Raw genomic sequence first — 17,984 nt, forward strand, 5'->3', positions numbered from 1 at the left:
GAGGGGTGAATAAGTACCATTAAGGTTACTGGCCAGCAGGAGCTGTCTTACACCAGTTGCTTAGTTTTTTTATTAAACAAATGGCAAAAGTAGCTGATGTTTTAAAGTAGTTGCTTTTCCTAACATTTAGAATGTTGAGGCTGTTTGCTTGGTTATGTTGAGGCTGTTTGGTTGGTTTCATTTTGTTTGCACTTTTGTTAAGTCTGAGCTGTGCGAGGCATCACAGGAAGGGTTTGGCATACCTGCTTCCTCTAGGAATAGTTTAGGATTGGGCTGTTGATCTGTGAATGTACTTCCCAGAATTCATACAGCTTTGCTCCACCTGGCTATTGTTCATTCCCAGCTTGTCAAATGCACCTTCTCTGAGGCATTTTGCCTTACTTCACTAGCAGAGTAGGCTATTTCTTGTCACATAATTAAAATAGAGAAATACAGCAAAAACAATAATTGATGAGTGAGTTTTTGATATGGAATAACTTTTCCCAGTATGGCTTAGAAGCAGGCTGTGTCTTCACCAGGTCTTGCAAGCTTTCTGGAATCAGTACCACATCCATTGAAATATTGAAAGTAAAAAAGTTTCCATATTGTTTTACATGAAACAGAATTTAGACTTGCTGTTAAACAAATTACAGGAGGCAGGGGCTGACTTCAGATAGAACAAATGCTCTTGCATAGTTTATGAAGAGATGCTTTCATCTTCACCTATCTGAGAGATTAGGAAAAACTGCCATTCTCTTAACTATACATCCAAGGAAAAAGAAAGAAAAGGAAAAATCTGAGCAAATAGTAACCTGTTAGGTGACAACCCTGAAACAAGCTCAAAGGAATTGTTTTTTCCTAATGTGATGAAGAAACATCTTTTCATACTTAAATAGGAGGAAACTGTTGTCACTGATGCTTTTCTTGAAATGTGTTTAAGGCTTTTGTGTTTAAATCTTGTATATTACTTGTTCTACTTTGCAAAATTCAAAATTACCAGTGGTGCTGTGTTCATATGTGCAGTGTACTTATTGGACTTAAAACAGAAACCCTCTCACCTGCACTTTTATCACCTGAAAAGTCATTCAGGTCCTCCTCTTAAGCATTTATCACCAATATTCACGTTCTATGGATAAATTTGACCTATGCCTAGAATGACCACCTGCCTCTAGTTTTCCAGTGACTTAGTGCAAGTGTTCCTGCCACAAGAACATAGCAAACAAGTGACGTACTGACAGAATGGCAACCCAACTACTACTCTTCCAGAAGCATAAGAACACACAAATATTAGGTAAGATATGTCATTTTTGTGGTCAGCTTTGACAGAGCACTATACCATCTATACGAAACTAGAGGATCACTTCCTTTAGGGTATCAGGCCATTTACTTTAAAATGTGATAAACCTTGAAGGTAACTAGCTGCAAGCATGAAGGAATAATACAAGGAATGCTCCCACCCCCAGTTACACACTTAGAATCGTTACCTCAAATTGTTATCTCACCTCAAGTCTGTACAAGAGTGATCACGCTTAGGACAGCTGAATTTTAACAGGTTTCTTCTGAGACATTGCTGAGCGAAGAATGGAAACAAAATTCTTAAGGTGGCTCAAAAGAACTATCTAAAAAAGAAATGAGGGAAGAGGATGTCAAATCCCAAAGCTCAGCCAGGTTCTGTTTCAATTACAGCTATAAAATGACAAGAATATTTTGCTGATCAACTAAGCACTTGTGGTTAATGCAGGAGCTATGCCTTGAAGAAAAGGAGATTCTCATTTTCAGGTGTCCCTAACAAAAGGTGAGGGTGTAGGTGACAGGTATCATTATCTTATTCATAAATTGCTGGCTCTGAAAACAGGAAAGACTGAATTCTTTCAAATGTGATTGTTGAGTCTGCATTGTTACAAGCTTTCCATGTTAACCTGTTGGAAACATTTTTATTTCTCTCCCTTTAGTACAGATGGGTTCACTCAGGCAGTATTTCCTGCAACTGAAACACATACCCTTCATGTGTGTTTTGTTCTCATGAACAAGGCAGCCACTTAATAATGTGACATTCCAGGTTGGATTAGCAAGACGTGATCTGAAGCTTACCTGGTATTTCTGGGCAGTGGTTTGAGCTTGTCTGGGTTGCAATAGCCAGTTCTTTCCTGTCCAACATTCTTTCAGTGTTTCAATTCTTTCTCCAATTGTTAATTCCTGCATTTCATCTACTATAGCCTTTCTAGGGACAGCTAGCCTGTGTGTACTACACAGCTTTCTCATGTTTAAGTCTAAATGAGAGGAAGCTACAGTCCAAGGGCAGAAAAGTACAGTGTGATCTCAAGAGCAGAGTGAGTGGACTGGATCTCCTGTGTTAATGAAGATGGCAAGTTAGGTAATGCTAAAAGACATTTCAACAGTCAAACAACAACCAGACCTCAACACCGACCTCCTGCAGTGTTTTTGTTCCAGTCTTGGATCTTTCCCACAGTCTGTCAATTGTACTGCTACGGTATACTGGAGCCAGGTCAAGACCAATCTTCCATTTCTGGTATGATCACCATTTACAGTGTTCTTAATAATGAAAGATTATTTAGATTAAATAATGAACTATTAAATTATGAAAGCTCATTATTAAATAATGAAATATTTTCATTATTAAATAATGAAAGCTCATTGAGTTACCTGTCTCATCTGTCTCCAGCACAGAGTGTGTAAATTTGTTATTTTCACCTTCAAATGAATATGTCCGTTTTTCTCATTCTTTATGTGCCTTTTTTCTGTGATCAAATGATGGTTTTGCTGAGAATGCCAAAAGCACACACCCTCCAGAAGCATGCCATTACATTTCTGGCTTCTCTTAACAGAACAAGGGCAGAGCTGGCCTTTAATTTGTTTCATATACATGGCATAACAGTGATAATGCTAAGAAAGATCCAAGGAATTTCCTCCAGTTCTTCTGGACTTCACTAACAACCTCATTCTGCCGTGCAGAGCGAAGAGTATTTTCCACAGCATACAAGGACTAAGACATGCATGCACATAAACCACATATAAATTGTGATGACACTACTTTTATCTAGTATTACTAGAAAGAGAAATAAAAGGATCTTGGAGGGAACTAGAGCAACTGGTTAACACTGCATCTCCACATAGTATAAATGCTCAGATTCAGTAACAACTTGAGTTCATTAATTTCTCTGCTATCTGCAGTTAAACTGTATGGCACTATTGCACAGAGGATGAAATTTTACAAGAGGCTGTAAAAACTCATAGTGACTACGTCCAGACACCGGTCACCTCCAAAGTAATTGATTAGCATGGCCTCAGACTAAGTAAGAAATTGCAATTCTGTCTCTTAAAAATATGTAGCTGGCCTTTCAGAATAACAAGGCTGAAATCCACCATATTGTTATTAAAATTTATCTGAGTTGGCCATGGCAATCATTGAATACAGAGAGTATGGATAAGAACAAGAGCAAATAGAAAGGGAGGGTTTTGAAGAGGAAGGTTGAGGTTTTTTTTTCTAATCCTACTATTATAGAACACACCAACCAGCCAAATCAGTAGAACTCCCATTGATCCAATCATTCTGATTTGCAATATGAGCATCTGACTTTTGATATGGTAGTACCAACAGACATTTGCTTTTTGCTTTCTCGTACCAGAAAAAAAAAAATCAAAATCAAAGCTTTTTCTCTGTTTAAAGTACAGGGTTTACAGTACGGCAGTAAAAAATAAGTAAATTCAACTTTATAATTAGTAAAATCATCATACAAACACACTCAAGGGTTGAAGTTTTGCATGCTGAATGAATATTTTATTTAGAACCAGTTTATAAAAATAAAATACAAAATAATTTGAAAACAAAACTTAAAACATTGTACAAAGCCTTGATATGGTACAAATGAGAAAATAAATAATTACACCTTTATGTACAAATGACCATTACAAGGGCATAAACTCTTTATGTTCTTGGGTGCCTGAGCAAACTTAAAAGAAAAAGAATGGCTTAGAAGATTCCCAAGAAGGGGAAAGGGAACTGCAATTATTGAGCAAGAGAATTTGAAGGACTCAACGCTTGTCTTCCTCAATAGTAACAAACAACGTCGGAAACTTTCTACTTAATTTAATTGTGCTGCAGATTGTGTTATTGAATGCTTAATTCATTATGGAGTGACAACATTGTTTTTGTAGTTAACATACCAATTTCATTTTTTGTGGTATTGCCCAGAGATTTTAGATTAGTGGACATAGGCTTGCAGCTTCAAGAAGTCAGTACTTGTCTGAAGGCATTGCTGGTGATTTCCTTAATTTACTGGTTTGGATATTCATAGGAAAGCATTTGAAAATTAACATCATTCACACACACACTGCAGCTTGTCTCTGGGTTGATTCTATAGAAAGACAGTTAGAAGTTCAGGAAGAAATTTGGCTTTCTAGCCAAAGAAAGCAAAGAGGATGCAGAGAAGGCTACTGGGCAATCAATCCAGATCTCCAGTCAGACAGAAGGAAAAGATGTGAAATACACCAAAAACAAAACCCACTACACCTTGTGTTAAACATTTACGACCTTGCCTGCCACACAGCAGATAGGGGTATAAAAGAATCCGGAGCCAGGCAGACCAAGCTTATTATACCGTACCTTTTGGAGCAAGCTTGTCTGCTGCTATTACAGCTCCCTTACATAAGAGTTAGGTCAAAGATCAAGTGGTCTAAAAAGGAAAAAAAAAACAAGATCTGTAACAAATTGATTCCATCTGAATTCTCACAGGCAGTTGGGGATGATCAGGACCTCTACGAGTAGCCCACCCGTGGTATTGTTTTTAGAAGAAACCACGGATTCTTGGCCAAAGCTGACTCTCAGCAGTAATTCTTAAAGAAAAGGGGGATCAAAAGGCATGCAATGCCATAGTGATAATTAAAAATATGCATTTTCCAATTTAAAATACAGTAATTGCAAATGTAGTGTTTATAGAGTGAATTTATTCCTTAAGTCCCTATGCAGGGAAAAAGAAAAGCTAAAAAAATCACAAGACCTTATACTGACTTTACTGAAAGTTTCACGTGCACAAGAACAGCAAGAATTCCCAAGGATCCAAGCTATTCATGTGGACAGAGGAAAAACAGAAGCAAAACACATAAATCACATAAATCACATATGCTAACATTTGCACTCAAAAAAAGGCATTGCTCAAAGCCTAGAGCAGAAACTTCAAATCCACATTCATTACTGTTATGTAAAATTTTGTGCGTTTACTTTTGCACTACACTAACGGGAATCCTGACGCGCGTGAAGCAAAACCAGAGACTCTCACCAAAACTTTTGGCATGCAGATTAACCGGTCAGCTGGGCCTCTGCTGTGGTAAGGAAGGAACAACAGGATACACAGGGCTTGTTTCAGAGCACTGTGGTTACAATCCTGTTCTCCAAAAGACATTTTCTCTCTCTCAGCTATAAAAGGCTGGAGAAAACCGGTCAGTGCCCAGAAGCTCTTGGTACCCCGCAGCCCAAGTTCTGGTTCCCTGCTGAGCTCTGCAGGTCATAATTTGCTCTGTGCTAAATTTGTTGCATCAGCCACATTGCTTCTGAATATAATGCTGAAGAAGCCTCTCAAAAGGCTCAAAAGCCTCTTAAAAGGAAAATACATAACTCCTGTAGACAGCCCCGATAAATGCCAAACATTTCAGAAAGCTAGAAACTGGGGAAAAGCAGTATCTATTATCCCACAAAAATATAAAGTACTAGAGGGTTTGTCACTGCTACTGTTAAGAGAGGATGTGTTACCAACAACAGAGAGTAAAATTAGCCTATGTACTCAAACCTGAATGGCTAGAACAATTGTCAAGTTAATACATTAGACTTTAAAACAATACATTCCTATTCAATTCTTCCTTAAAAAACAAAATAAAACAAAAAGCCTCAGAGGTTATTATTATTATTATTATTATTATTTAAACCAATTATTATTATTTTAAACCAATTATTTAAGCCATAGGCAAATGAGGTTTGTTGTTACTGTGATTAAATAAACTTGTCTGCAGTTGACAATATCTTAACATAATTCCAGGTAGTTAATACACAATCTAGGCTGTTATATGATTTCTCTTTTACAAATGTTATATGGAGGGGAAAGGAAGACCAGCTTCGAGTGGACAGCTGAGGTATTCTTGTGTGAGGTGCATGTGTTTATGTGATTGCATGTGTTAGCTAAAAACAGTATGACCCACGCCTACTGCCTGTAGCCGAAACAACGAGCCTTGCTTCCTTTTACCAAAGTTACTGCTTACTGCAAATTGTTGGCAAGACAGCTAAGCCAAAAGCAAAACAGCAAACAAAAACCTTCAGTTCACTGCCTACTTGGTTAGCTAAAAAAGTAGAATAAAAATACTCTTTGCTATTTGACCTTTCAGAAATAGGAATGAGCATCTAAAGGATAATTGTCAATATTTTTTTTTTCTATAGCTGACAGTTCTCTAACCACTCTGTAGTAGAAAAGCATATGGAGAACGTGCTGCATGGCATCACGGTGTTAACCTAGACACCTGAAAACCCCCTTCCTCACTGGAATTGAACAGAGAGGCATGGCTCTGATCACCTCACGGGAACATCCCTGCATGAAAAACCCAAGACCAGTACATGTATATTATGGGTTAATTATTGAGCTGATTAGTGAGTTTGAGCTCTCTTCTATTTTGTTATTCCTTTCTAAAATATTCAAGTTCTCTCTGATTTAACATATATATAAAAATTGGAGGCAAGAATCCCTAATGTGCAATTAGACCTTTTTAAAACATTGAAATAACCACTTTCTTACCAGAATGTATGCCTCTTAATGTTCTACAGAATGTCTATTTCATTATGGAAAAATTCTGTGTACAGGAAAGTCTGTACTGTACGTTTGTCATTGTCTACATTCTCATCAAAGAGGAAAAACAATCTATTTTTTAGGAGCACTGTAGTCAACCATTGCATAAATATTACTGTGATAAGAAAGACTTAAGGGAGTTTTGCCGAAGTAGGACTGGAGGATCAGGCCTTGTAAAATAGAAGAGACACAGAATCAGAATTAGGGCATAGCAAAACTATGGTAGATAAAGAGATCAGACCAAGTCAAAGCACCACAGGCCTCAGCTCACTCTGGCAAATGAACTTCAGTAAACAGGATGCAATAGCTGAGACCGTTGCTACCTATATGTATATATACACACGTAAGCATGTGTGTATATATATATACACATATATAATATGTCTGTTTCTATATAGTATACAGTATCTATATAAGTGTGTATATACACACATGTACAAATGTATATTTATATATATATAAAATCAAAATTGTGTGTTTTGCCAGCTATGGTTAATGCCATAATAATCACAAATTGTAAGCGGTTGAGCTCTTGCAAGGCTTTTCAGATGAAAAATCACTCAAGCTACTTTAAATATATAGGACCAGATCCTCTCTTCCACATCCAGACTGTTTAGTGGGACATGATAGAAATCTTGATCTCAAACATGCAGACTTCAAGGCAAGAATATGTCCAGATTTCCCAAGATAGGATGTGGCTGGTAGCTGCAATGAATGCCCCATGTCACTCCCCAGGGGTCTGCACTTCCTGAATAATTGTATATATCAGCAGTTAAAACCTCATAATGATCCTGCCTTTGAGCACTGATGTTTTTTATGCTTACTGATCCTGCTTAAATACTAGATAGGTGCCTACCATCATACAACTTGCCAGTGTTGTTCTACTGTATGACACCTATTACTTTTAACAGGGTTTTACTTAAACAGTAATTGGCATTTGCAATTAATAAAGGGTTTTATTGATAGTAACATAGATTTCCGAGGTTGTCACTCAAATTCAATCTATCATGCAAAATTGTAGCACAAAAGTCTGTGTGAAATCTTTTCAAGTTCTATTTCAGTTTAAAGGCCTCATGCCTCAATGTCTCTACAAATGCTTCAAAGTGCTGGAGGAAGCAGCACAGGAAACACCATAAAGAGAAAAGACACATGCAGCATCTGCGTCCACAACATGCCATGGCTCCATTGCACTGCACTCCAAAGAAATGGAGGCTTGAAGAGCACAAAGCAACAGCTCCTTGAATTACATTGCTTCCCAGCTAAAAGATCACAGTACAAGCTGCTGAATGCTATGCAGAACATCTACAGCTGTTCTAAATGATGAAGAAAAATCTTCCCATCCCTGAAAATTTGTGGCAAGATACCCTCCATAAACACTTCATTCCCCCTCTGCACAAGGGCCACACACATGTAAGTTTGACAGTTTTATGCAGTCAGTTGCATATGCAAATGTTGGAGCTTACAGAGCTCTCGATCATACAGGCCCTCTGGAAATATTAAGGTAAAATCTATATATTAGTTGATCAGCTGGCCATTATCTAACTACATAACTGATTGCTACATTAGTCTATAGTATGCAGTTCTGCAAGTTTTGGAGGGAAGCTATCAAGCAATAAAAAACTCTAGAAGAGCGAGTAGTTCAAGACATATTATTTACAATCACTCCCCCATTTGTATTTTCATGATTTTCTCACTAAATCCTGTTGAATACACAGGAAAATGCAATCAGTGATATACAGGCCTTTTACCTCTTATTGCACTGAAAGAAGCCTGGGTCATCAATCATGATTGATATCTCTTTCTCTATTTTGGCATAGTTTACTATTTTTCAGTTGGCAAGTAGTTCAAGTACAGGTGATTTTCTACCACATTGATTTATTTTATACAGAATGTTTTGGGTTGGAAGGGACCTTTAAAGACTAACTCATCCAACCCCCCTGCCATATATAGTAAAGTGCAACAATGGACAAGTCTGTATTTTTGGAGAGAACACAAAAAAACCTTAGGTGCTATATTCTTTCTCACCTGTAAAACAATTACCTGTTTCTGGATCCTGCTACACTGCAGAGAAAATACAAACACCTCAACTTCAGCATTTCAAGGGAGGGTGCATAAAGTAGGTATCTACTAAAACTGACCATATTAATGTAGGAATGAGCTCAAAAGACCCTAAAAAAATGGGGAAAAAAAGGAGAGAGGAGGAAAAATAATTATAAGGTGCCACACCACCTTAACAAATAATTCCAGCAGTGCCCAAGGCAGAAATAGTATAAATGGGACTATATGCTCTTCTGCTCCTTTTTTTTTTTTTTCTTTTGGTATACCATAATGAAACATACAAGGAAAACAGGAAGGAAAGATGGAATTTTTACTGTCACATTCACCTACTAGGCATTCATTGACTGTTACTGCTCCTATATCATGAGCATTCATAACAATTAAGAACTCACATTATGAAATAAAAACAAGTAATCAATAAGCCCTATTTATAATAAAAAATAAAAATACCTTTGAGTCTCTGTTCTTGTTCATATGCAAATGTACTCACAATTCTAAAGCAAGAAAGAAAGCTGCAAGACAAAACATCGGCTGGTTGAGAAATCAGCAGTCCTTCAATCTTGTACCAAGGTATAAAGGCTATTAGATTTTGTGCATTCCATAATATTTTTTTTTTTTGGGGGGGGGGGGGGGGGGGGGAGATACGAGATGCAACGCCAGGAGTATTCAGGGACTAACAGAAAGGGAACTGTATTATTTGTGGTCCATAAATTACAAGTGAAAAATGAGTGAGTTTATATAAGCATATACATATATGTATATATAAATATTTATATAATTTACCATGAGGACATGCAATTATTGTTATAGTACCTATTATACAATATAATACAAAGAAGTAAGACTTTCCAATGGTACATTTTCTTCAGAAAAAGCAGGTATACCCTACCTATTGCATTCATCTGTAGTGCTTGAAACCTGAATGAAATTAAGGTTCCACACTGTGCTACATTACATATGGGGAACAATACACATATTCATAGTAAGAAAAAAAAAATCAACATAGTCTGACAGAGCAAGTGAAATTCAGTGCAGCTCCAGGGCAGCTTTAATGCAGCATTAGAATGTGTCAACTCAGAGACAAAATATTCCCTTTTAATCCAAAGGTATTAATTTGGCAGAGGTTAAATAAAAAAGCACAGATGCTGGCTGGAGAGGCATATGACTACAGCAAGCAGATCAGCAACTGAGAAGTCTCCTGCACATCCAGTATCCCCACAACAGGTATAACCAGGGAGAGCTGGCTGCACCTTCTTTAAGCTTGCATTCTTGTGTGTTACTGTTCTAACCCACTATTCTCTTTTGAATATAGCAAAAGGTGCTGAACCGTTACATTTTTTACAGAGATCCAGTAGACCACAAGAGATTATTAAGTAACTACTAAAAAAAGTAGGAGGAATTAGACACAATGGACTTCACTGGCAGACAACAAAGCTTGGCTATCAAAGAACCATTTGGGCAAAAGAATGACAAGGACCCAACATCAAAAATGATTGTTTTCTGTATATTTTGCTCTGCTGATTATTACTCTTACAAAGACTTTGTTAGGGGTGTTAAGTGTATTTCTGTCAGCTAGAAGCTACCAAGGTGTTCACCTTCCATGTTTTTACAAAAAGAATGAGCACGAAAAAAATAATCTTGGTTGGTAATTGTTTCCGCAATGTAAGATCAGTGATTTCAGTGATCCATAACCACTGGGAAAAAAAAATAAAAATAAAATAAATAAAAAGCCAATAGTAGCAAGGATTCTTTTTACAGTTCAGTTGGCGAAAAACAGGTACTCCTGTTTTCTAACTTTTCTAACATTCATTGCAATTTATTGTAAATCTGTGACATTCGGTGAACTGCAGACATCTCCTTTCTCTCACCTCCTAGATGAGAATGGTTTTCTATTCCACATAAAGAGGTTTCAAAAACCCGCTTTGTCTCCTGAAGAAGTATACAAAATGGAACCAAGAATACTTCTTGGATCCTAATTAGTACTAAGCAAATTTCTACAGAATACCACTACAAAACATCTTGGCAGCCATTAATATTCATTTTTAAAATGTCATCAAAATCAAGAAGGGGCAAGTTACATGATACTTCTTTAGGTAAGCAAATCTGTGCTATGGTAGACAGGGGACAAAATAAGTACTGAGTGACTCAGGTGTGTGCAACTCAAAATTGAAGAGACTCATAAGGTAGAAATACCATTGTCCTCTGAACAGTGTGCTTTTTTAAAACGACAGAGACGTGCTTGAACAGTACTTATCTCCCAAGTGGTGACATGATTTTGGGAATAATGGGTTTCACTTCTTCTTGCATACTTCTTGAGACAGGCCCTAAATGATTAGGCCTAATCTTCTAAGCTAGGTAAACTGAAAACATAGAAATAAATACCCTTTTAAAAACACTCACCTTGGAGATATTTTTGACTTTAAATACATTGCACCTCTTTGACTACCTAGTCATTCTTTTTCTGGCCTCTACCTCCCCTTTCCTAGATCTGCTTGCTGCCTGCTCCTAGGCAATGCCTGGCCACTCATTTACACAGTATGCTTTCTCATGAATAGTTTATGATGCTAACGTTCTTTAAAAAGCGCAGATTCAACACTGTTTTTTATATAATTTTTTTTTTTGATTATTTTTTTAAATACACAGTACACAGACACAACATGCATCAGACTTAGGAGGCGGCTTTATACCTGTCAAGGCCCAGTTCCTATCTGCTAAGCTTAGTGGCTGATTTGCTTTTTCCCGTGGGAGTCTTAGTGTTTGGAGAATGGTGGAAGGAACTACCAGATCCTTTCAGACCATTCTTGCTTGGTTTGCTGTAGCAGTGCTCTTGTTGGCAGGATCTCCTAGAAGATGAGGAGCCTGAATGGCTAGGAGGTGATTTACTCCTCCCAAGATGTGGGGAGGAACTCCTCTGATCATGATGGGTTCTCCCAGCCCGTGATGGAGAAGAACTGGCAGTACGGGGTAAGGAAGAGCTCCTTGGGGAGGCACTGGGACTGCGGCGGGGGATGACAGGGCTTTTGGGTGGTGTTTTTGGACTATGTGGAGATCCTGGACTCTTACACTGGGTAGAACTCCTTGGTCTTTGAGATCCATTCTGTAGGATTTGAGCCAGACGAGAGATAAGATCTGAGTCCGAGCTGCTACTCCCTAGGACTCTGTATCTGCGTAACCTTAAGAAGAAACGAAGAAAAATTATTTTTTTTTTCCAATCTATTCACCGAAATTCATATAGAAACACAGTATCACTGGACACTAAGGATAAGCTTACACTTCAGAACAGATATCTGGATCTGAACTTTCCTGTAAGATAGAGGTGTTTGGATCTAGGTTTTGGCCTCCGTCTTGTTCAAAACACAATAATTACATTCACATGAACTCACTCACATGAACAGTCTAAGTGTTTACAAGAAAACTGAAATTTCCTGGTGGTGCTGAAGTGCACTGAAGTGCAGTACTTACCACCTGTTTTGATGGGGTACATCCATTCCCGTACATCATCAATACACTCCTATACACAAATAATGTATGACAAGGCACACCACAACTTCCTTCAGAGGATTTCACACTACTGATTACATCATAACTTCCTTTATCCTGGTAATCTAGACACTGAAGAAACTAGATCATGGTTGTCTATACACAGATCTGTCAAAGGAAGGTTTCTAGAGCTCACTCTGCCCTCCATTAATTGACTGTTTTTACTTAGCCTTGATCAGAGCATAGCTAACTGACTGAATATTGATGGCTGGAATCTGCAAACCAGAATACTTAAAGCTTCTGCAGTTAATTTTCAAAGGGACTGCATATGATAAATCCTACTGATTTCTACAGGTTTGTGAATAATCAACAGTTCAGAAAAAGTGATCCCACTTGGAAAAAAATAAGTGTGAAGATTTAGTAATAGGTTGAAAGGTTTCACAGTTTTGACTACACATCTATTGATACATAAGAATTACAGGTGAAGCAGACTCATTCTTCTGCAGCAGCCTATCTTCGTTCATTTTCAAACAATGTAAGATTTCTCAGAGAATTCAAGACCAGCATTAAAGAGCAGAGTTAACAAAGGATGGAACATCTACACAATTACAGTTGTACAGTGACTGCAATCTAGCTCAAATTCATTTTCAACCTGAAAACCAACTTCTATTTTCTCCGTATTACCTAGCTTCTACCCCAGGTCTAGTAGGCGGTTTTCCTGGTGGTGGCCGAGGAAAGAACTGAGCTGAACTTGAACTGGTGACTTGATCAGTGGTAGCCCAGGACACTGGTCTGGGTATCTTGCTTTTTCTGGACTGAGGGCTACTTGGAGATAAAGAACTATCTTCCGTCTGCTTGCTGAAATGAGAGTCTAGTGTCAATTTAGAAAATGAGGATAATACATCATCCTCAGAAAATGGTACTGGAGCAGCAGCCATTTTTTCTTCCAGTGACTTATCAGAGGCACTTGAGAGGTCACCAAGGAAAGATTTGAGCTGTCTCTTTTCCACAAGTAGTCTGACCAAGTCTGTCTGATGGGCCTTTTTTAGCAGAAGCTTTTCCTTTGCTGAAACAGAAGAGGAATCTGACGTTGAGTCTATCTCTTGTGCTAAAACTGGGATTCGGCTCTGCCTGAATACAAAAGGAGATTTAACCAAGTCCTTCTTAGATCGATGAGAATTCTCATTCGCTGAAATGCAGTGGAATAACTCTCCATTTCTGGGAGTATTTTTCTCCTTCTTGTCCTCCTGGTGCAAAAAATTAGCAAGGGCCACTTGGTGGCATTGCAAGTCTTGGATATGGACTTCTTCCTTATTAGAATGAAAACCATTTTCCTGAACTGGTGCTATTTTGCTTGCCTGTCTATTAGTGTGTGAGTTGATAAGTCTTGAGGGTGAAAATTCTGGTGTTTCAGGTGTTATGGACTTCCCAACTTCATCTTGATTTGGCACCAAGCAGACAGGCCTTGGCTTTGATTCTTCAGCAGCTTCAGTATTAGTTAGAAGTTCTTCCTCTGCAGATTTTGAATTTCCTGGCAAAGAATTCTGTTCTTTGTTTAGCATATCAAGGACATCCTCAGAAACTACTGGAAGCTGTTCTTCCTCAGTCTCTACAGGAAGATTTTCAAGTTCTTTCTCTTCCTGTCTCCCGCTATGTTGTTCAGGTAGGTCCTTTTGGTCACTGTCTGGGACACTGACATGTTCTTTGACATGTCCTTCCCTTTCAAGCTCTTCGTGGCTGATATGAAGTACCAAATCTGGTGTGCTGGTACTACCTGGAAGTGCATCATCTGTCACAACCAAACCTGGCAAGCCTTCCTTTGGAGACGGGAGTTCCACTGTGTGTTCCATAGACTGCACATCATGCTCTCTTTTCTCTAGCTGGTGCCCATACTGAAAACTCTCTGAAGCAGACTGTGTGGATGCCACTGAGGGCCTGGGTATTGTTACCTGCATTGGAAAATTAGAGAAGGAAAAGGTGAAAATTTCAGGAATATTGTAGATAACATTCTTTATATTGCATTTTTTATTCCATGTCTCCAAGATGCATTATATAATAATTTGTAGGAATCACAATGTTCAAATAGCTAAACTTCATAAATTCGATCTAGCTAATTAGGAAAATAAAATACTCTATCATCCCAAGACAGAAACGTGTAACACAAACATAATCTCAGTTGGAAATGTTGCAGTTGACAAGGAACCTCCTGGAAAAGAGACACAGCCTAAGAAGTCCACGTTTTATTACTTTACATGAGTTCAAATACTTTTAGCATAAGTTATATAAAAACATAAAATCTTTAACAAGTACACAACAATACTTTTTAGACAAGTACAGAAGACAAAGAAAACAGTGAGGTCCAGATTCAGAAACCGACTTAAGTTTCAATTTAGGCAGAATGTATATACTTCGTTAACAAAACAACTAATAAAAAACATTATCTACAAAATTAAATATTTTAGTACCCATAATACCTACTTTTCATTAAGAAAACACTTCTGAGTGCTCAAATTTTAGCTACTACCTTCCCTATTGAAACTTTTCTCTTTTTTTATTATTATTTTAAATTAAGCAAGCAGGCCAGGACTTCTTACCTAAGGTCATTAGGAGATTCACAAACTAAATATTCACACACCTAAATCCCCTGGTGGGTCTAATCCAGTAAATATGCTTAAGGCACCCCTAAATCCTATAGATAGTGTTGAGTCAGAGTCACTGTGAAAAAACAGTTGGTTATGGTGATTGCTGCCTCTAGTACATAGCTTAATCAACATAGCTTAGGTCAGAGCATGTCTAACCTAACATGAGAAACCTGCATTTGTGTCTCTCCCCACTCTGAGAGACATCAGCCCTCCTCCCCTACTTCCCATCAGGTATGTGCAGAACCAGAAGGGGACTGCTTCTTTACTTTTCATGAAGTCAGGCCACTGCACAGTAAGAAATGCAAGTCATGAGGTCAGAGGGTGAGAACCCACACAAGTGGTATGAGCTTAACCTCTATGGCCAAGGGAGGAATACATGCTCATGACAAGGTGAGCCCTACATTTTGGGTTATACATTTTGGACTGAGTCATTTGGTAAAATGAATAACCTGTAACAAAAGCAAGGGGCTATCCTTACATCTTCCTCCACATGAATATAGAGTTCAGCTCCTTTTTCCCTCATGTTTTTAGTCTCATGAATCTGTCACAGTTTGCATTTGTAGAATTCAGCAGGAAGTGAAAAAGACTGGAGACTGGGTTTGGACTTAAAAACTTTAGTGATTCAGTGATGGTAGAAGAGACAACTAGTGATAGCCTATTTCCAATGTTGGCAACGCACACCAGTTTGGCCACAGAAAGAACAGAGGAACAAACATTTTACTTGATCAGCTACTCTAGCTGCTGATTTGAATCCTTCAGAGTGAAAAAAACAACCAACCACACATCTCTGAAGAAGGATGGCTTCCTGTAGAATAGCATAGATTCTGGTGTCTTCTCTCAATTTTCAGAGGTAAAATATCCTTAGTTACTTCCTTTTCAGAAGATATTTCTTTTCTCGATACTTTTCCAGAAGGGCTGCAATTACATTTAAACTATCTTTTGCATAAATACATTTACATGGAAACTCTTTTCCTAGTGACATATCTCTTACGTGTCAACTCCTTTTGAAGTGAAACCTGCTCTGATGTGAAATCTGTTTACAGTTTTCAACAGACTTCATTTCCTTTGCCATGACTGGAAAAAGAATTTCCTAGTCCTCTCTTGACCAATCCAGACTTAACCCTTACACCCAAGAAATAAACAAGTAAACTTGTTGAAGAATCCACAATATAGCAAGCAGGAGCTATTTGTGGAAGAAAAACATTGAACAAGAGAAGGGAAGTAAAGCATATGGGGTAAGTTTCATTAAAGACTGCACTGCTGAGTAGCTCAAATTTTCAGAAATGGCTTTATTGAATGCATGTATCACTTTCTTGATTTGTGTTCACTAGCAAACAGAAGCTTGTTTTCTCAAATGGTCAATAATCCTCTTATTATTCTTAAAGCACAAAGATTAAATTATATCCCTATTAGGCTTGACATTTCATCTATATGTGCAAGAAATTTAACTTGTGCAGAAGTCCCTCTCATGCAAATGTTGTTACAACTTCAGGTGCAGCTTCAAGAGAGAAATAAAAGAGCAAGACCAAAAAGAAACAAGCAGGATTTAAAAAGGCACTGCTTATCAACATTGTCTGGTATCTTACTTGACATCTCACTGGCTGAAAGTATGAAGGGATACACATTGTTATGTATGTACCAAATGCTACTGGTTTTATATTGCAGGTTCATAGGAATTTCCCTGGAAGGGTTGGAGATTCATTTCTGTGAGGGTGGATGCTTGTTCAATGAGATGGGGCCAGAAGGATGAGATGTACACCACAGCAGCATTTCCTTTGTTTTTTTGCAACTGTGGCAGGATAAGGAGATTCCATCCTAACTTTTACATTTCATTATGAGTCAGGAAAGACTTGCTTCATGCCTCAACTGTTCCTGACACCTTAAAGAATAGTAAATAAAATCCCTTAAAACAACTTTAAAAAATCGTACAGTTCTGTAACCCTAATTATCCCATAGTCATATTCTTTGTGAAACCTTGCAAGACAGAAGGCATAATCAAGGAGTCTGAGGAGGGCTGATCCTGTCACTTGCTTTTGCAAGTTTAAATGGTTATTTAACACCAGTTTAAATGGTTATTATTTAGTCTAAATCAGGGTGACAGAAATCTCAAGCTTGTCAAATGCATACCAAGTTACAAAACAAATGCTACATAACCTACTATGTAGAACTAAAACTCAAGCATCAGAAATAATCGTCACACTTTCCTTTTTTGTGCCATGAACTAAAATCTTATGCTGTAAGATTTCTGTGGCTAACCACATCAATGTTGTAAAATACTGAACCTGATATAAAATGATTATAATGTAACATGGGCACCTCATCTAAGAAGAAAGTTGCAGAGAATAGATTTAAAATGCTGACCCACAGTGTACTCTGGTAATCAGTTTGTAACGTTATGTACCTGATTATCACAACTCCAGCACTTCAAAAGAAGGTATGATACAGCAACAATATATGGAAAAATGACTACAAAGTTCTCCTTTCACTCTGAAATGTTTAAAAGAAATTACCACCACCACAGTCCTGAATCCTTTAGTCTTTCCTAAGTAATTTCTTAATTTTTTTCTGATTTCTGAGGCAATAAATGAGACTGCAATTTCTTCAAGTAGCTTTACAGTACGGTGAGTGGAATGTTAAGAAGTAAAAAGAACAAAACAACAATAACATAAATATCTCCTAGACATCCTTTACGACATCTGACAAACTTTCCTCTCCTTAAACCTCCGACAGGCTGCAATAGCAAGTGATATGCTTGGATGAAATTCTCTATGAATATATACAGCAAATTGCAGAGGAACGAAATATTGGTTTTAGTTGTCAAAGCTGTTAAGTCTGAAAGATCTAAAGGTGTGAATATAGATTACTGTAAAACACCAGCAGGTGAACATGTGACCTCACAGCTTCTTCCCTCTGCTCGTGCTGCCTGCTACTTCTACAAGCATGTCAAGCGCCATTAGGACTCCAGACCTCTCAAAAA

General features: G+C 37.8%; 1 protein-coding gene across 5 annotated transcripts in view; it reads right to left on the reverse strand.

The window, feature by feature from the left end:
* Positions 1-3,750: 3,750 nt before the first annotated feature.
* Positions 3,751-17,984, reverse strand: part of TTBK2 (tau tubulin kinase 2) — an 84,266-nt gene continuing 70,032 nt past the window's right edge. For 4 of the 5 annotated variants that reach the window (XM_068684009.1, XM_068684007.1, XM_068684010.1 and 1 more), the window contains 2 exons: positions 13,050-14,314; positions 3,751-12,058 (listed from right to left, as the gene is read on the reverse strand). In XM_068684009.1, the coding sequence (XP_068540110.1) occupies positions 11,590-12,058; positions 13,050-14,314 (1,734 nt within the window). In that variant the 3' untranslated portion in view covers positions 3,751-11,589. The remainder of the gene's footprint in view (positions 12,059-13,049; positions 14,315-17,984) is intronic. The other variant, XM_068684008.1, reaches the window with a different exon arrangement.

Source organism: Anas acuta, chromosome 5 (assembly GCF_963932015.1).
Source record: "Anas acuta chromosome 5, bAnaAcu1.1, whole genome shotgun sequence".
In the NCBI taxonomy this organism is placed as follows: Eukaryota; Metazoa; Chordata; class Aves; order Anseriformes; family Anatidae; genus Anas; species Anas acuta.